Raw genomic sequence first — 21,618 nt, forward strand, 5'->3', positions numbered from 1 at the left:
TTTGAATGAATTGGAAGCAAAAAAATAAATGACTAACACAAATCATACATCTGCATCTGCAAACATAAACCAAAACCGTTGAATTCATTATGACCAGTGGATCAAAAAGAGAAGTACAAACAAACTATGTAATTTACAGTAAATACTAAATGTGTTTGTGGCCTTTTTTATTGCATTTATGTCCTGTTTCACTTCTCCATGCTGGATGTTAAAGGGACAGTTCACCCAAAAATTAATGTTCTGTCATCGCCTCATGATGCTCCAAACCTGCATGAACTTCTTTCTTCTATTAACCTCTTAAGTTGCGCCTATTTTTTAACATTTTCTCCAAACAACACACCCAATTAAAAATGTCTTAAACCCATAAATCTGCTCTTATTTTAATCTACACACTTGAAATGTTGTATAATAGCTCAAAGTAGTGTAGGAACAGAGTAAAGCAAGGTCAAATATACATGTGAGTGGAAACATGGATGAGACTTTAAAGGGTTAATTCACCCAAAAATGCAAATTCTGTCATTAATGACTGACCCTCATGTCGCCTGTTCATCTTCAGACACAAAAGAAGATATTTAGAGGAATGTTTGTAACCAATCAGAGAGAGCAACCATTGACCATCATAGTATTTCCCCCTACTATAGTAGTTAATGGTTGCTCTCTCTAATTTGTTACAAACATTCCTCTAAATATCTTCTTGTGTGTTCAGCGGAGGAAACTCGTACAGGTTTGGAACAGCTTGAGGGTCAGGAATGGTCTTTTTTGAGCGCGCTGTCCCTTTAAATGCCCTTACCCTGGATCTCCACCTGCACATCTGTCTGCCTCTGTACAGATGTGCTCTGCTGTCGGCCTCTCCAGTTGTGCTTCTGCCTCAGTCTGCCCATGGCCACACTCACAGGTCAAAGGTCAAAGGTCCGGCCAGGAACATCTGCGAGGTTTATTAAGGGAGATAAAGTCACCGTGAAAACATGTAACGGGCTATTAATATTCTTCATTTCATTCGTGCAAACATTATATATCCAATCACTGGACATGTTTTTGTGAGTTTCAGCCCTCATTGCCTGGAGTATGTTCTGTGTTGTGAATATAGAGATGATGTTATGATGAAAGTGCTCGTGTTTACACTGCTCGAGATCAGCGGCACATTAACAACATCACCGCCGGGGAGGCTATACTCATCAAACATACACGACATTTATAAGGATCATCGCGTCCTTCATTTTCATACAAATCATTATAACATTTTGATCTAAATGTATCATAAAGTAACAAATTCGAAGAAACTCACGTGTCGATCCTGTAGTGATGTTGTGCGACTGTGAAATGAGACCGACGCGCTTCATCAGCGATAAAAGGTTCCGGGGTTCATGAGTTCATGAGTTCCTCCAAAAACATTTATGAAATGAAATGAAATTAAATTAAATAAATTTATACTTTTTATAAAATTAATATAAATTTATAAAATTTTATACTATATTATATTTTATTATTTTATATTATATTATATTATATAATTAAATTATATTATATTATTATTTTATATTATATTATATTATATTATATGATATTATGTTATATTATATTGTTTTATATTATATTATTATTTTATATTATATCATATTATATTATTATTTTATATTAAATTAAATTATATTATTATTTTATATTATATTGTTACATTATATATTATTATATATTATATTATATTATTATTTTATATTATATTATATTATTATATTAAATTATATTATATTATTATTTTATATTATATTATATTATGTTATATTATATTGTTTTATATTATTATTTTACATTATATTATATTATATTTTATTATTATATATTATATTATATTATTATTTTATATTATATTATATTATATTATATTATATTATGTTATATTATATTATGTTATGTTATATTATATTATATTATATTATATTATATTATATTATATTATATTATATTATATTATATTATATTATATTATATTAAATTATATATTATTATATCATATTATATTATATTATATTATATATTGTATTATATTATTATTTTATATATTATATTAAATTATATTATTTTATTAATTATATTATATTATTATTTTATATTAAATTAAATTAAATTATATTATTATTTTATATTATATTATATTATTTTATATTATATTATTATTTTAATTTATATTATATTATTAGTGTATATATTATATTATTATTTTATATATTATATTATATTATATTATATTATATTATATTATATTATATTATATTATATTATATTATATTATATTATATTATATTATATTATATTAATTATATTATATCATATTGTATTGTATTGTATTATATCATTATTTTATATTATATTAAATTGTATTATTATATTAATTATATTATATTATTTTAATTATATTATATTACTTTCACTGAGAAAAACCTTTCTTTATTATATATTATATTATGTTATATTATATTATATTATATTATTATATATTATATTATATTATATTATTATTTTATATTATATTATGTTATATTATATTATATTATATTATATTATATCAAATTATATATTATATCATATTATATATTGTATTATATTATTATTTTATATATTATATTAAATTATATTATTTTACTAATTATATTATATTATATTCTTATTTTATATTAAATTAAATTATATTATTATTTTATATTATATTATTTTATATTATATTATTATTTTAATTTATATTATATTATTAGTTTATATATTATATTATTATTTTATATATTATATTATATTATATCATATTGTATTATATCATTATTTTATATTATATTAAATTATATTATTATATTATATTATTTTAATTATATTATATTACTTTCACTGAGAAAAACCTTTCTTTATTATATAATATAATATATATTATATTGTATTATTACATTATATAAAATTTTTATTAACTTTAAAACATTTGTAAAGAAGAAGAAGAAGAAGAAGAAGAAGAAGAAGAAGAAGAAGAAGAAGAAGAAGAAGAAGAAGAAGAAGATTTCCCCTTGTTTTTTTATGACAATTTAAAAAATATTTTATTTGATGAATAAAAGGATTGAGAAAACCCACACACAAACACTTCAAACTGTAAATATGCACCAAAATTGTTTAATTAATTTGACCAGTGGGTCAGTTTACAAAAGAGAGCAACTTTACAAAGACAGGAGCAGAAGAAACGGGATTTCCCCTAAAGTTCTTCCATCAGGGCCTCATTTACAGTCAGTAATACATGTGTTTGTCTAAACTGCTTTAAGCGCTTTATTGTTGCATGACTGGAGCATATGCAATATATATGCAATAAAAAAGGCAATACAAATGACTGGGATGTTCGCTGTCGGTCCGTCTCGTCCTACATGCTCCGGTCTTTAATGACGTCAAACTCGTTCCTCTGGGTCATGTGATCGTCCTCCGCCATGAAGGTTTCCGCGGCCGTGCGCGTGAGCCGCTCGAAGCGCCGGAGGAAGAGGATGATGAAGGCCAGCAGGAGCACCTGGACTGAGATGAAGATGAAGAGGCTGATCTGAGAGGCCAGAGCCAGGTCACACAGCCAATAGTGACAGGAGTCCAGAAGCTCCTGCTCAGCCAGAGTCACGAGCAGGCGCCCCCTCAGGTGAGCAGGAGAACTGCAGGTGACGTTCCTGAAACACACACACACACACACACACACATCAGGACACCCGTCTCCACGGCGACCCCTGCTGGCCAGAACAGTGTAAATGCGACAACAACCCCGGGCCAAACATGCATAAAAAGGACGGCTCTAATAACTACTATTAATCCTTTTAATTATAGTAAATATGTCTAAATAAAACCTGTTTAGAGATCAAGTGTACTCATAGACTGTGGAATAATATGGGTGTAGTGTGCGTAACGTCACTCATAGGATCTGAAGAGCAGTTCTGAAGCGTAAAGTCGGGTCGAGCTGGCCGTCGCCATCTTGTCATTATATATTATTATATATTATATTATATTATTATTTTATATTATTATATTAAATTATATTATTATTTTATATTATATTATATGATATTATGTTATATTGTTTTATATTATTATTTTATATTATATTATTACATTATAAATTATTATATATTATATCATATTATATTATTATTTTATATTAAATTAAATTATATTATTATTTTATATTATATTATTTCATTATATATTATATTCTATTATTATTTTATATTATATTGTTATATTAAATTATATTATATTATCATTTTATATTATATTATATGATATTATGTTATATTATATTATATTTTTTTATATTATTATTTTACATTATATTATATTATATTATTATATATTACATTATATTATTATTTTATATTATATTAAATTATATTATTTTATTTTATTAATTATATTATATTATTTTATATTATATTATTATTTTATATTAAATTAAATTATATTATTATTTTATATTATATTATATATTGTATTGTATTATATTATTATTTTAAATATTATATTAAATTATATTATTTTATTAATTATATTATATTATTTTATATTATATTATTATTTTATATTAAATTAAATTATATTATTTTATATTATATTATATTATTTTATATTATATTATTATTTTAATTTATATTATATTATTAGTTTATATATTATTTTATGTATTATATTATATCATATTGTATTATATCATTATTTTATATTATATTATATTATTTGAATTATATTATATTACTTTCACTGAGAAAAATCTTTCTTTGTTATATAATATAATATATATTATATTGTATTATTACATTATATTACATTTTTATTAACTTTAAAACATTTGTAAAGAAGAAGAAGAAGAAGAAGAAGAAGAAGAAGATTTCCCCTTGTTTTTTTATGACAATTTAAAAAATATTTTTTAAAACCTGTTTAGAGATCAAGTGTACTCATAGACTGTAGAATAATATGGCCGTGGCGTCACTCATAGGATCTGAAGATCAGTTCTGAAGCGTAAAGTCGGGTCGAGCTGGCCGTCGCCATCTTGTCAGCGCTTCACTCCCGGATAACAGGAAATGGGCAAAGAGGCGGGACGTGGGCGGAGCTGAGGTGACGACTAACAGACAGCAGACAAACGGCAATCCACCTGTCACTCAAAGTGGCCACGCCCTTAATTATGCAGAACTTTAAGGCTTTATATAATGTAAATGAATGAGTTATAAAAACATTCCCCCGCTCACAGTCGTCATGAAGGGCAACATTAGCCGTAGAGCCCATAGATATAGATAATAAAGGATAGATGTCTCGTCCGCTGCTGGCCAATGGAGGTGGACGTCCGCTCCTGGCGGCCATCTTGTCACACTCAGCTCGCTCACTCATTGTGTTACCCAGTGGTGCATGTACTTTTTAAAAAACCATAACTTGCTCAATTTTCTACTGATTTTCAAACTGTTTGGTTTGTTATAAACGTCAGAGATGTAGTTATGACACTGCATACTTATGAAAAATTATTCAAAATTTGTTAAAGCATCCAGAATTATAGCCACGTTAAGAACGTTTGTAAGAAACCAAACCATTTGTAAATCCGTCCAGATTTCAGTGAGATAAGAGTATTTGTGCTCAGATCACTCGCCTCACATCAGGAGCCCGCCAGAAAGCTGGCCTGTGACAAGATGGCCGGCAGAAAGCTGGCCTGTGACAAGATGGCCGCCAGAAAGCTGGCCTGTGACAAGATGGCCGCCGCTGATGACGTTAGAGACTCCGCCGTAAGACATCTAGCCTTTATTATGGATATCTATGCTAGAGCCCAAAAGCACAGTTTGTCCCAGACTGTAAACATGTGTTCTTCTGCTGTAAAGTTGGCCATTTTAACATGAGCTCAATAAGATTCTGCTCCTCTAGTGGCCAGTCCATGAACTGCAGTTTAAGGCCCTTCAGTATCGGCTTCAGGAGAAACTGCGGGAGGAGCCGCTTGGTTTCGAACAAGCCTGCCGCACTCCTGTCAGAAACTGAAGCCGATGCGTCTCCATCGCCCCCTGGTGACTGGTCCCAGTATAGCTCATAAGCCCCGCCCCTCCGTGTATTCGAATGGACGCGAGACAAACTGAACAATCAAACTACACTTCATATAATTTTTCCCAAACATGGCTTCTGTCCTTGTAGGCAGTTTTTATCACGATGATTTCATTTCAAGTGTTGGTTTTTTAAATAAGTTTAGTTTGAGTTATTTGATGCTATAAAAACGGGGGGTGTGACGTCATGATTGACAGCTGAGATTGACAGCGAAGTCACTGAGGCACTAACAGATTTTTTTCAGGATTTTCGGGATTGGAGCTTTAGCTTTAATTTCTACATTTCTATAACTGTTTATTTCACACAGACATCATGAACTGTTCTGCGTCTGTGAGTGTGGGAGGCTCTACTTCCTGCTCTCGACCGCACAGACTCTGTCCCATGGCCATATTCAGACCTCCAGCGGCTTCACTTTTCCTCAGCAGGTCATGAAGACACGTCGTCCATATTTTGGTTTCAACCAAGCGGCTCCTCCCGCAGTTTCTGCTGAAGCCGATACTGAAGGGCCTTAAACTGCAGTTCATGGACTGGCCACTAGAGGAGCAGAATCTCATTGAGCTCATGTTAAAATCAGTCCTTCCAGAAAAATGCGGCTTTTTTTTGTGATTGTTGCGGGCAAAAATCCTTGATTATGCGGCATGTTTTCTTAAAAAATTGCTCAATGCACTTTACACTCTCAAGACCCATAAAAGACACTAAAGACGTCGTTACAAAGTCCATCTCACTACAGCGGCTCTACAATAACTTTATGAAGCAACCAGAATAGTTTTTTTGCTAAAACCTAAATAACGACTTATATAGTGATGACCGTTTTCAAAAAACAGCATCATGAAGCTTCAGAGCATTATGAATCAGCGAGTCGATTCATGATTCAGATCCCGTGTCAAACTGCTGACATACGTCTTTGGCGATCCAAACCGCTGAATCGACTCACTGATTCATAACGCTTCAAACCACTGAATCGACTCACTGATTCATAACGCTCTGAACCGCTGAATCGACTCACTGATTCATAACGCTCTGAACCGCTGAATCGACTCACTGATTCATAACGCTCTGAACCACTGAATCGACTCGCTGATTCATAACGCTCCAAACCGCTGAATCGACTCACTGATTCATAATGCTCCAAACCGCTGAATCGACTCACTGATTCATAACGCTCTGAACCGCTGAATCGACTCACTGATTCATAACGCTCCAAACCTCTGAATCGACTCACTGATTCATAACGCTCTGAACCGCTGAATCGACTCACTAATTCATAACGCTCCAAACCGCTGAATCGACTCACTGATTCATAACGCTCTGAACCGCTGAATCGACTCACTGATTCATAACGCTCCAAACCGCTGAATCGACTCACTGATTCATAACGTTTCAAACCGCTGAATCGACTCACTGTTTCATAACGCTCCAAACCGCTGAATCGACTCACTGATTCATAACGCTTCAAACCGCTGAATCGACTCACTGATTCATAATGCTTCAAACCGCTGAATCGACTCACTGATTCATAACGCTCCAAACCGCTGAATCGACTCACTGACTCACTGATTCATAACGCTTCAAACCGCTGAATCGACTCACTGATTCATAACGCTTCGAAGCTTCATGATGCTGTGTTATGAAAGCGGTCAACACACCGGGAAACTGGTTTGCTTTGGTCTTTTGCTGTTATTTTAGTTGGCAGATGGGAATTTGCGTGCTTCATCATGGTTTCAGCGATATCTATGGTTTCAGCGATATCTATGGTTTCAGCGATATCTGTGGTTACAGCGATATCTATGGTTTCAGTGATATCTGTGGTTTCAGCGATATCTGTGGTTACAGCGATATCTATGGTTTCAGCGATATCTGTGGTTTCAGCGATATCTGTGGTTACAGCGATATCTGTGGTTACAGCGATATCTATGGTTTCAGCGATATCTATGGTTTCAGCGATATCTGTGGTTACAGCGATATCTATGGTTTCAGCGATATCTATGGTTTCAGCGATATCTATGGTTTCAGCGATATCTGTGGTTACAGCGATATCTATGGTTTCCGTGATATCTGTGGTTTCAGCGATATCTGTGGTTTCAGCGATATCTGTGGTTACAGCGATATCTGTGGTTTCAGCGATATCTGTGGTTTCAGCGATATCTGTGGTTTCAGCGATATCTATGGTTTCAGCGATATCTGTGGTTTCAGCGATATCTGTGGTTTCACCGATATCTGTGGTTTCAGCGATATCTATGGTTTCAGCGATATCTATGGTTTCAGCGATATATGTGGTTTCAGCAATATCTGTGGTTTCAGCGATATCTGTGGTTTCACCGATATCTGTGGTTTCAGCGATATCTATGGTTTCAGCGATATCTGTGGTTACAGCGATATCTATGGTTTCAGCGATATCTGTGGTTACAGCGATATCTGTGGTTACAGCGATATCTGTGGTTACAGCGATATCTGTGGTTTCACCGATATCTATGGTTTCACCGATATCTATGGTTTCAGCGATATCTGTGGTTTCAGCGATATCTATGGTTTCAGCGATATCTGTGGTTACAGCGATATCTGTGGTTTCAGCGATATCTGTGGCTTCACCGATATCTATGGTTTCAGCGATATCTATGGTTTCAGCGATATCTGTGGTTTCACCGATATCTATGGTTTCAGCGATATCTATGGTTTCAGCGATATCTATGGTTTCAGCGATATCTGTGGTTTCAGCGATATCTGTGGTTTCAGCGATATCTATGGTTTCAGCGATATCTGTGGTTACAGCGATATCTGTGGTTTCAGCGATATCTGTGGTTTCAGCGATATCTATGGTTTCAGCGATATCTATGGTTTCAGCGATATCTGTGGTTTCACCGATATCTATGGTTTCAGCGATATCTATGGTTTCAGCGATATCTATGGTTTCAGCGATATCTGTGGTTTCAGCGATATCTATGGTTTCAGCGATATCTGTGGTTTCAGCGATATCTGTGGTTTCACCGATATCTATGGTTTCAGCGATATCTATGGTTTCAGCGATATCTGTGGTTTCAGCGATATCTGTGGTTTCAGCGATATCTGTGGTTTCAGCGATATCTGTGGTTTCAGCGATATCTGTGGTTACAGCGATATCTGTGGTTACAGCGATATCTGTGGTTTCAGCGATATCTGTGGTTTCAGCAATATCTATGGTTACAGCGATATCTGTGGTTACAGCGATATCTGTGGTTTCAGCGATATCTGTGGTTTCAGCGATATCTGTGGTTACAGCGATATCTGTGGTTTCAGCGATATCTATGGTTTCAGCGATATCTATGGTTTCAGCGATATCTATGGTTTCAGCGATATCTGTGGTTTCAGCGATATCTGTGGTTACAGCGATATCTGTGGTTTCAGCGATATCTGTGGTTTCAGCGATATCTGTGGTTTCAGCGATATCTATGGTTTCAGCGATATCTGTGGTTACAGCGATATCTGTGGTTACAGCGATATCTGTGGTTACAGCGATATCTGTGGTTTCAGCGATATCTGTGGTTACAGCGATATCTGTGGTTACAGCGATATCTGTGGTTACAGCGATATCTGTGGTTACAGCGATATCTGTGGTTTCAGCGATATCTGTGGTTTCAGCGATATCTGTGGTTTCAGCGATATCTGTGGTTTCACCGATATCTATGGTTTCACCGATATCTATGGTTTCAGCGATATCTGTGGTTTCAGCGATATCTATGGTTTCAGCGATATCTGTGGTTACAGCGATATCTGTGGTTACAGCGATATCTGTGGTTTCAGCGATATCTGTGGTTTCACCGATATCTATGGTTTCAGCGATATCTATGGTTTCAGCGATATCTGTGGTTTCACCGATATCTATGGTTTCAGCGATATCTATGGTTTCAGCGATATCTGTGGTTACAGCGATATCTGTGGTTTCAGCGATATCTGTGGTTTCAGCGATATCTGTGGTTTCAGCGATATCTGTGGTTTCAGCGATATCTGTGGTTTCAGCGATATCTATGGTTTCAGCGATATCTGTGGTTTCAGCGATATCTGTGGTTTCACCGATATCTGTGGTTTCAGCGATATCTGTGGTTTCAGCGATATCTGTGGTTTCAGCGATATCTGTGGTTTCACCGATATCTATGGTTTCAGCGATATCTATGGTTTCAGCGATATCTGTGGTTTCAGCGATATCTATGGTTTCAGCGATATCTGTGGTTACAGCGATATCTGTGGTTTCAGCGATATCTGTGGTTTCAGCGATATCTGTGGTTTCAGCGATATCTGTGGTTTCAGCGATATCTGTGGTTTCACCGATATCTGTGGTTTCAGCGATATCTATGGTTTCAGCGATATCTGTGGTTTCTCCGCGGGGTTTGCAGCTTTTCGATGACGTTCGCGTCGGGTAATTACGTCACTTCTAAACGTTCCCATGGCAATAGGGGGAAATGGCAGCTCTTGTGTGAAGTAAACAAACATTTTTCAACTTTCTGCTAATATATATGATTTTTTTGCAACGAAAATGCGGGGATTATGAAATCATGCTAGCCCCGCATATTTTGCACGCGGAAATAGCATTAGCAATTAATGGGGCGAAAGTGCAGAGTATTAGAAAAAATGCGGCCTCCGCATAAATATGCGGTCTTTGGCTGATTATGCATTTAATCATGCGATCGCATAATGGCGTTTTTCTGGAGGGACTGTAAAATGGCCAACTTTACAGCAGAAGAACACATGTTTACAGTCTGAGACAAACTGTGCTTTTGGGCTCTACGGCTAATGTTGCCCTTCATGACGACTGTGAGGGGGGGAATGTTTTTATAACTCATTCATTTACATTATATAAAGCCTTAAAGTTCAGCATAATTAAGGGCGTGGCCACTTTGAGTGACAGGTGGATTGCCGTTTGTCTGCTGTCTGTTAGTCGTCACCTCAGCTCCGCCCACGTCCCGCCTCTTTGCCCATTTTCTGTTATCCGGGAGTGAAGCGCTGACAAGATGGCGACGGCCAGCTCGACCCGACTTTACACTTCAGAACTGCTCTTCAGATCCTATGAGTGACGCCACGCACACTACGCCCATATTATTCTACAGTCTATGGTTCACACACACACTTGTTCAATAGTTCTCAGCGACTGCTCATGATTCATTGGTTCACAGAGATCATCGCCCCCTAGTGGTGAACCATTTGCAGCGTCCCAATCCGCACACTATCCATCCTAAATAGTATTTGAAAATAGAATTAGCATGTCTCAAATCGTAGTGTTGAAAAGAGTATTCCATAGCATACTCTAATGCAGTGTTTCTCAAACTTTTTCTGCCATTCCCCACTCTGGAGGTAGTGAAGGGTTCCGAGCCCCACCTGTCCCCAATCGCCCCAACAAATTTTTTCCAAACTATCAGTATCAGTATTTATGATGGCCGATAAATTAATATTTGACAAAATTATAAAAATGGATGAAACACCGCTCAACCACATTATGAGTGTTGGTGTTTCATAGTTTTAATACATTTTATTTATCAGAACTTTAATATATTTTTATGTTCCTCTGTTCTGTTTTGACCATAATGCAGTTTAAAAATAAACTTGTTTGTTTTATCACATTATTTTAGAGAGGCTGAGGGATCATGAATAACTACAAATAACTAATGTAAGGGAAATCTATATGCGTTGTGTTATATGTGTTATATATATATATATATATCAGCCGATATATCAGACGAACTTGACAAACTTGCTTACCATGTCATAAAATCTAATAATCGAATTCTCAAATATGTGCAAGTGAGTGTGTTTTGCCATTTAAAAACCTTCATAAATTATCTTGATTTTGATCTATAACGTGAGATGGGCGCCTATGTTTGTTTGCGTCGCAGTTCAGAGAGTCCTGTCAGTCGGATTCGCGTGAATTTATCAGTTTCTCCCGAAATACATGCAAGTAAGTGACCGGTGAACTGGGAGAAGAATATAGTAAACTTTTTAGTTACCTATACGTGTATCTGATATGAATAAAACGTCGGCAAATTATTTTTGAATGGATTGTTATTGCTGCGTCTAGTGACACCAGTGTGTAGGCCTATTTTACAAACTCTAAATGTATTGTTTTACTAGTAGGCCTACTTATGTGTATTTAAATGTTTGAAACCTAAAATAAACATTATGCATGATATGTTAAGCCACCTTCATTTATTTAGCGCATTTTACAACACGGATTGCTTCAAAGCTTTAGTGATAATCGGAAATAGGCTACATTTTGCTTTAGAAGAAAAGCTAAAGTAGGTTTTTTTATTATTATTATTATCAAGCACTGAGCGAGTGCTTTTATTATCAAGCACTGAGGCCCTAGCCCGGCCCGTGTCCGACAGCTTATCAAAATTTTCAGCCTGAGTCCGACTGAAGCCCGTGTTTTTTTTCCTTCTAATTTTTATCCTCCCTATTAGGCCTACACATTGTTGCAGCCATTAAAATAGTTCAGTTTTGTTTTTAATGTCAAAGTAGTTATATTTCGTTTCGTTTCTTTATTAAGTTAATTTAGAAAAATGTTTGAAGCATTTATTTGTTTGTTAAATCTTTTTTTTATTTTAAGTAACGACCAAGCGGCCAGCAGCCGACAGTTAGTTAACCACATGTTTGATTAATTTAGCCTCTCAAATCAAAACTGGACTTGTCTCTTGCTTATAATAAAATCCATAGATATAAAACATTTCAAGCATCACAATGTTAATTTAAATGTTTAGCCTAAAAAAGGCATTTTTTTTACAAGCTGAGGCAGGCTGCTCGCAACGGCGCTCACAAACAAAACGGGCTGATCGAGAAAAAAAAAAAAAAAACACACACACACGCTGTTTGTCCTATCCTTACACCTATCTACAAAATTATTATAAATCCGATCTTCAATTCCCGGTCTGAGCTATATGCACATTTAACGGAGTTCACGTCAACGAAAGCAACAGATGAGCTGCATTATATCAGCTCATTTCAAGATCAAAGACCGCAATATGAGAGAGCGACCTGAACATTGGGAAGAGCATTTAGTCTCATTCGTTTTAATGAAGATGATTGTGTTTTTGAGCATCTAAGACTTAGCCTATTTTCTGTTTCACTTGCGGCCGTTTGCGTGTTGGCTTGCTTTACTCATTTGTGGCGATGCGTTGCATAGCGCCAGCCCCGCGCCACTCTAAACACTGAGCGAGTCATCTTGACAGTCGCGGTGTCATGGTCTCATGTTGTTTCCACCAGCGCAGCACATCTCATCTCAGGTGCACCGAAATAAAAATCCCACATGTGGGACCGCTCAAAAGGGTAATAAAGATGGGCTCAAAAATGACCACATTTCCTCCCGTTTGTCGCGCCCCACCTGTCGCGTCTCTATTCCCCACCAGTGGGGCGCGCCCCACACTTTGAGTAACGCTGCTCTAATGGCTGATATTACCCACAACCCACTGCGAGTTGGACGAGGATTCGATTAGAACTACAAACGCGGATAAAAATTGTTAAAAAAAAAAATGGCGGATGTGCGAGTCTGACGGATAAGTATAGAGGTTTAGATAAAGAGGTTTGAGTCAGCAATCTAACCTGACGAGCAGATGTTTATTCAGTATTAAGGCCTTTGCACACTGAGTCGGAAATTTTCGCATGCGTCTTTTCGTATTCGTGATCCGAAAAATTCGTCACGCACAGAGACCTTGCACACTGAGTCTGATGCGTATTAATGAATGCGATACGAAAAAAAACGCAAAACAACACAAAATGCCGTCTTCAAGTAGTGAGGATGATTTTTTTGTCCTCTCTCTTAAAAAATGAAAAAGAGGAAATATTGGGTCCATCCACTCCTGCGATCGCGTAGAGAGGAAGGAGAGTTCCACCTCCTTATCAAGGAGCGTTGCGAGATTATCCAGACCGATTCAAAGTTACCTTTAGAATGTCAGTGGCTCAGTTTGAGGCTTTGCTAGCGATACTGGAGCCACAGATTAAAAAGAAGACCACAAATTTCCGTGAATCAATTTATCCTGAACAGAGACTGACAGCTTATGTCTAAAGGTATGGATCCGCGCGCACACACACACACACACACACACACGGTTTACAGGGACTTTGTGTGCTATAATTATAGCTGTGACATAATAATATTTGTAGTATTTTTGATACAATAATATTTGTATATATAATTGTAGGTACCTGAGCACTGGCGATTCATTCACCAGCATTGCCAGCAGTTTTAGGTTGGGCATCAGCTGTAGATGGAAAAACGGATGCGAAAAACGCAGAAAATCGAACCTGTTCCGATTTTTTTTTTGACGGACGAAAGTTTCGGAGGCAGTGTGCAAGCGTAATTGACATAACGTGAGGTCGAATTTATTTTTTGACGTGCGAAAATTTCGCATGCGAATTTTGGACTCAGTGTGCAAAGGCCTTTATCCACATTATATTTCACCTGCAGCCGCGTTGAGAACTTCAGTACTGATACGTTTGGCCGTCAACTTTTAAATTCATCATTATCAGTGTTGGGGAAAGTTACTAAAAGTAATGCATTACAATATTGCGTTACTCCCTTAAAAACGAACTAATTGAGTTACTTAGTTACTTTTTAAGAAAAGTAATGCGTTACGTTACTTTTGCGTTACATTTTCTCACCTGGGCTGGGCTTGTTTTTATTTTTGTTTATAACAAAAAAGTTATATTTTTGTGCAACGGACCTCTTCATACCAAAATGTAAATAATAATCCCCAGGCTGAGGTAAAGATGCAGATTCCCTCATGAACACTAGAGGGCGCAGCTCTGGATAATGGGAGAATAGGACGCAGGAGAGTTTTACCAATAAAAACAAAAAATCTAGTAATTTTCCTCATCAAAGGTCAGCAGCAAAACATTGGTCAATTAAATATAAAGGTAGATTATGCATAAAAATAGTTGTTTTATTTAACATTTAATTATTGGAGAATTCTGATTTTGCATTTGACTGATTTTATTCATTTTGAGGAGGACAGAATCTTTATTGTGCAAGTGAGATAAATAAATGCTCACATTTAGTCTAGAACTACAATAACCATCACACACACACACACACACACACACACACACACACACACGCCTCTACACTAACTCTCAACATGAGGACAGGAGAGCTGTCAGTCAAATTAATGTGAAAAAGTAACTCAGATATTTTGTTGTAAATTTGAAAAGTAATGCGTTACTTTACTAGCTACTTGGAAAAAGTAATCTGATTACATAACTCAAGTTACTTGTAATGCGTTACAACCAACACTGATCATTATATTTAAACACATGAGAGGAGTCTCTGCATTAAAGGATTAGTTCACTTTCAAATAAACTTTTGCTTATAATTTACTCACCCCCTTGTCATCCAAGATATCCACATCTTTCTGTCTTCAGTCGAAAAGAAATGAAGATTTTTTATGAAAAGATTTCAGGATATTTCTGCATATAATGGAAGTCAATAGACCCCAAACGGTTCAAGGTCCAAATAAGAGGTTCAGTACAGCCTCAAAAGGGCTTTAAACCACATCAAACGCTACCAGACGATCAATAAGGGTCTTATCTAGCGAAATGATCGGTCTTTTTTTTTTAAATAAATAAAGTTTAAGTTTTATAAGCACAAATGCTCGCCTTGCTCTGTTCAGTGATGGACAGACTGACCTTTTTACGTTGAAAAGCTCACGCTAGACGCAGGCGGAAGAACCGAGTCAGTGTTTACAGATGAGCGGAAGGAGGACCGTATCCACATATTCAAACGCCTTTGACCCTGCGTTTGCGTGACCTTTTCAACGTAATTGCGCTTTACGTGACGTCACGAGCGGCTATCACTGAACAGATCAAGGCGAGCATTTGTGCTTATAAAACTTAAACTTTATTTATTTTGAAAAAATGACAGATCGTTTGGCTAGATAAGACCCTTATTGATCGTCTGGTACCGTTTGATGTGGTTTAAAGCCCTTTTGAGGCTGGACTGAACCTCTCATTTGGACCTTGAACCGTTTGGGGTCTATTGACTTCCATTATATGCAGAAATATCCTGAAATCTTTTCATCAAAAATCTTCATTTCTTTTCAACTGAAGACAGAAAGACGTGGATATCTTGGATGACAAGGGGGTGAGTAAATTTATAAGCAAAAGTTTATTTGAAAGTGAACTAATGCTTTAAAGATGGCAGATCAGCGTGTGTCTCTCTCCGACGCTGAATGTGGAGGATGGCACGGGGTCATGTTCATTAAACGCTGTAATCTCTCACACACTCACCGTATGGAAGCATCATTCCTCTGTTTCAGCAGCCAGCCTCTCAGGTAAAGGATGGCGCAGTCACATGACCACGGGTTGGCGTGGAGGGCGGCGTGGCGCAGGGCGGGCAGCGCGTCCAGCAGGCGGATGGGCAGGGCGGTCAGGTGGTTATGGTTCAGGCGGAGGTCAGAGGTGTGTGGAGGGAAGGAGGAGGGCAGAGTGGCGGAGGTCAGGCCGCGATTACTACAGTCGATCACACCATCATCACACGAGCACACCTGAGGACAAGCAGCCCGAGCCCTGACCAGCTCACTGTCCAGCAGGAGGACGACCACCAACACCAGCACCGCACACCTCATCACACACTGCACACACACACACACACACACACACACAGAGAGAGAGACAGAGCTTATCTGGGACTCCAGGAGGAAAGAAGCAAAGATAATAAACACACACACTGAAAAAACAGGAAAACACATGTTGTCCAATTTACTTAATCGTATTATTTGTGATCTACGCAACAAATTTGTGTTTCTCTTCTAAACATGATTTAATTGCTTTCGATTAATGTAATTCTCTAAAATGTGCAATCTACTAGATTCAATTATTTGGGGTGAATGTGAACCAATAAAGTACTCGAAAATGATTTTTGCTGAAACTGTAGTTCCCAGCATGCTTTGCTTGACGACTAGAGTAAAACTGTTGAAATTAAGTGTTATTTTATGTGTTTTTGGGCAAAATGAGAAAAAGGGGGAGACTTTATATTGTATATTAGTGTTTAATGTTTAATTATGGTGGAATTATTTGAACATATAGGGCCCTATTTTAACGATCTGAAACGCAAGTGTCAAAGCGCGAAGCGCAAGTAACTTTGTGGGCGGGTCTCGGCGCTGTTGCTATTTTCCCGGCGGGATAAATGGCTCTTGCGCCCGGCGCAAATCTAAAATGGGTTGGTCTGAAGTAGCTTCATTATTCATAGGTGTGGTTTGGGCGTAACGTGAATAAACCAATCAGAGCGTCATCCAACATTCCCTGTAAAAGCAGGTGCGCAAGTTCCATTATGGATTGCTATTATTATGGCGTATTTACCAGGCGCGCGCCAGGAGCGGTTCACAGCCGAGGAGACTGATGTGCTTGTAAGAGCAGTGAAAGACAGAGAAGTGAAGTTGTAATGTTGTACATTATGGTAAAGGTGATTTCACAGTCTTTTTTTTTTCAGTCTTTCAGTTTTTTCAGTTTTTCAGTCGATTTTTTTTCCTGGTTCTTGACGGACATACCAATTTGTCAGATGTCCTTATATACATATATGTCTTGCCACTATTGGGCAAACAGGTCTTATCCTTAATTATTACAATTAGCCTGAATCATTTGTAAGCTAGATTTATGCCTATTTTTTCACATCTTCGTGGCACACCACAATGATTTCCGTCATCTCATGTGTTAATATTTTTTTAGTGTAACAATTTATGATTTGCAAAAATAACTGTTGCATCTGTGTAGATTACATGAGCAAAGTGTATGCGCGTTGTGCACGCTATACATTATGGTCAAGCATGCGCCCTTAAAATAGCATAATGAACAACACGCAGCGCGCCACTGACTTTAGACTAGTTTTTTTCTGGTCAGTGGCGCAATTGTTTAATGGAACAGCAAAATAGCACCAGGGATTGTTTGCGCCGGAACACGCCTCCTTTTTTGCGCTGAACCGCCCAGGGAGCGCAAGTTCATTCACTAGTTTAGCGACGTGCTTCTGTGGAGGGAAAAGCGCGCTTTGCGCGGATGCAAAATAGGAATGACACATGCGTCGGTGTACAAAGTCAATTGCGCTGGGTGCAAGATAGGGCCCTTTAAATTACACTGGGTTAACATAGTGGAGAAGAGCGGAGCGATTGCTTAGACTGCGGACTGACTCAGCACATGTCATTAAAGAGCATTTCACACTTAGCACATACACTGTAAAAACTAATTAGTTCAGGTTACTTAATTAAATTGTGCAAACTTGTTGCCTTAATTCAATTAAGTAAGCATTACTTAATTGCATTAAGTTGTTCTTACTTAAACCGTTTAAGTTTTGTCAACGTAATTCTATCTGGGATCTGAGGACGTGTACTCCCAGAGTGCATTGTGGCATGAATACATTAATTGCTTCGTTTTACTATTTTTGCCTTTATTTTACTATTTGTCTTTTGTCAGTATAACCCCAATAATGACAGCAAGTAAAATAGTAAAGGTCGTATTAATAATAAAAAATAAAAAATAAAAAATCCTTGTTACCATTGTTGTGTTTTGCATGCTGAATGTTGAAGTGTGTGTATGACACACTCGAGCATGGCCAAATGATATTGTGACAAACATAGAGGGATTATATCAACTCAATTAAAAGGATATGCCATAAATATTAGCAAAAAACATGTTAAAAGGTCATTATTTGACATGAAAAATAGTTATGTTCTATATCATTAATGGACAAATATTACATATATATATATATTACTTCCCTTGTTTTGAAATCAATTTCTTGTTGCATTGCTGCATTAATAGGAAGTTAATTACTATAATATGAATGAAGTTCCAAGTGTCCAACCAAAGGGAACACTGATCACAATTATGGTGAGAAGAAGTGGAGGAAATGAGTGATAAGTCTAGAAAAAATTGCCCCGCCTCAAAAACACTTTGCCCGTCCGCCCGCTTGTATTTTTGCTTTGGCCAAATGGTACTCAAACCAGTCAAGTAATGTTTACTTGAGTTTTCTAAGTAACGAAGGCATAGCATGCAAATAGTTCAGATTACTTACTTGTTTTAAGTAAGGTCAACAAATTATTGGACATTAAGTAAAGTTTACTAAAAAAGTCTTAGTAAGAACAACTGTTGGATTTTACAGTGTATATAATGTGCTATTGCTGGCAAATGTAATGAAAGCTACTGAGTACAGCGTTATATCAGTCAAGTGACAACAAAAATATGCAAAAATAAACATGTGTTTTGATTAAAGAGGCAGGGTCTCAAGCCCCGTGTGCACCACTGTTGTTAAGGAGCCATATTAAAATCATTGTGAGACTACTTATTTCAGTTACTTAAAATTTACTTAATTCCATTATGTTGAAATTATGTGAACAAATTATGTTTGTTTAACTTAATTGATTCATGTGGAACCGATGTACATGATTAAATCATGTAAATCCAACACACCATTTTTTTCAGTGATCACAGAGGATACAACACAACACTTATGAATCTAACACACATTCTAAATTAATATTGAGTTACAAATTACAAAATGTGTAATTGGGATCAATCGCAAAAAAGTTAAAGTTTGTGTTTATAATATGTGTGTGTGTGTGTGTGTATATACACTCAAAAAAAGATTTATGATGCTGTTCACTTTATTTAAGCAATTCATCTTGATTTAACACCATTATATTAGGTTTCTGGTTCAAATGTAATTGATTCATGTTAAACTCACTTAAAACCGTCACTCTTTGACATAACTTGATGTTTTCATTTTGAAATAACATGTTTCAATCAAGTAACCCAAAGAAACAAGACTTTCACTTCCCATCATGCTTTGCAAAGGGGCTGAATTCGGAGAGTAAATGTTTAAATAAAGTGCAATTTGATGCATTTTTAACAAGATGAGAAAATTGAGAGACTTTTTAATGCTTAATGTTTTTTTTACGTTGGTATTTAAACGTTTTTGTTATGTTAGTGTTTTTGGAGGTTATCATTGGGTGAAGTGTAGAGCATGTGCTTGGGCTGAGGACCTGCTAATAACTATTAAAAGTTGTTTTAATAATAAAAAACTACTCTGGGCATGCCATAGATGTAACAAAACCATCTTCTGGCGAGCCAATAAAATCTTGTAAAAGGTTTTTGTAAATGCTCTCAAAAGCTATTCTTTCAATGAATGTAATTAAATCATGGAAAGGATTTCCATGTGATTAAATGGCTTTCTTTCAGCATTAAGCACTTTTGTTAGGCTAACCTAAATAAATGAGTTGGTCCAAAACATTGTAAATGAGTTGGGCTGACACTATTAAATGAAGCTGTGCCTAACCATAGTAAATAAGTTGAATCAACCTTAATAAATTAAGTTGAACCAACATAAGTACATCAAATTGGAATAACAGAATTGCATAATGCTGAAATAAAGCAAGTTAATCATGTGGAAATACTTTCCATGATTTTTTTATGTTCATTGAAAGAGTTATTTTTTTGAGTGTGCAGTACACACACACACATTATATAAACACACACTTTTATGTTAGTTGCGATAGATCATGATTAATTGATTTGACAGCATTAAATTAAGTATAATTCATTTATGCAAACAAAACATAAAAATATTAGATATTACAAAACCATGGCAATTAACATATCATGGTGTTATTAAATTAAATAATGATCATTAAGTACAATGGCATATATTATTATTATTGTTATTGTTTATTCACATGAACGGCGCTGCATTATTAAGCGTCTCTGTAAATATGTTTATTCCTAATAGTGTCTTCATGGATTTTGATATTTTATTGTCTATTGTGTTATTATTATGTCTTCTTGTTATATTTGGATTCATTTACCAAACATCCATGTGTGCAATTCAGCTCTTTATGATTTATTTTATTTGAAATAAGTGGTTTCTACATTCCTCCACATTAAACTGAAGCGTGTCTTATTTCACTATAGCGACTTGTTCCCAGTGGGTTATGAATATGATGTTGGATGAATGTCATTACCAGCTAAATCAAGAATAACTCATATTTCAGTTTTAGAACTCGAGTAATTATAATAAGAGATTAACTTAATTTTGAGAGAAGAAGTAAAATTTCTTACCAGAGAGTCAGTGTCAGTCTGAGGAGCGTCAACACTGCAGCGTCACACACAGCTGAGACACACTGATAAACTGACCCATCACACACACACACACACACACACACACACACACACACACACACACACACACACACACACACACACACACACACACACACACACACACACACACACACACACACACTAACACACACACACACACACACACACACTAACACTCACACACACACACACACACACACTTACACTATACACACACTAACACACACACACACACTCACACACAGCTGGGACACACTGATAAACTGACCCATCACACTAACACACACACACACACACACACACACACACACACACGTCGTCCCCCTCAGAGGAACATGTGACAGGAAGTGGGCCACACTTTCATTCTCTGATACTGGGACTTTTCCTTTGTGCTCAGTCACACACAGGAATCATCATTATCTGAAACTACACACTTCACAC

The 21,618-nt window shown here is 36.1% G+C and overlaps 2 protein-coding genes across 2 annotated transcripts in view; both read right to left on the reverse strand.

Annotated features, from left to right (window-relative positions):
• Positions 1–1,342, reverse strand: part of dhx37 (DEAH (Asp-Glu-Ala-His) box polypeptide 37) — a 50,165-nt gene extending 48,823 nt beyond the window's left edge. The window contains exons 1-2 of the mRNA XM_079827827.1: positions 1,286–1,342; positions 791–925 (exon numbers count right to left, since the gene is read on the reverse strand). Coding sequence (XP_079683953.1) covers positions 791–881 — 91 coding nt within the window. The 5' untranslated portion in view covers positions 882–925; positions 1,286–1,342. The remainder of the gene's footprint in view (positions 1–790; positions 926–1,285) is intronic.
• Positions 1,343–3,057: 1,715 nt separating this feature from the next.
• Positions 3,058–21,301, reverse strand: gp1bb (glycoprotein Ib platelet subunit beta). The gene is made up of 3 exons (XM_079826881.1): positions 21,136–21,301; positions 16,321–16,664; positions 3,058–3,680 (listed from the first exon to the last, which is right to left on the reverse strand). The coding sequence occupies exons 2-3, from the start codon at positions 16,656–16,658 to the stop codon at positions 3,392–3,394; spliced, it is 627 nt and encodes a 208-aa protein (XP_079683007.1). The 5' UTR covers positions 16,659–16,664; positions 21,136–21,301; the 3' UTR covers positions 3,058–3,391.
• Positions 21,302–21,618: the final 317 nt, after the last annotated feature.

Source organism: Gobio gobio (assembly GCF_949357685.1).
Source record: "Gobio gobio genome assembly, chromosome: 10".
In the NCBI taxonomy this organism is placed as follows: Eukaryota; Metazoa; Chordata; class Actinopteri; order Cypriniformes; family Gobionidae; genus Gobio; species Gobio gobio.

Excerpts from the sequence above, each read along its gene's own strand:
- gp1bb (XM_079826881.1), bottom strand. The coding sequence starts at position 16,658 with ATGAGGTGTGCGGTGCTGGTGTTGGTGGTCGTCCTCCTGCTGGACAGT. Across the intron at positions 3,681-16,320 it reads AGGAATGATGCTTCCATACG|GAACGTCACCTGCAGTTCTC; the intron begins GTGAGTGTGTGA and ends TGTGTGTTTCAG.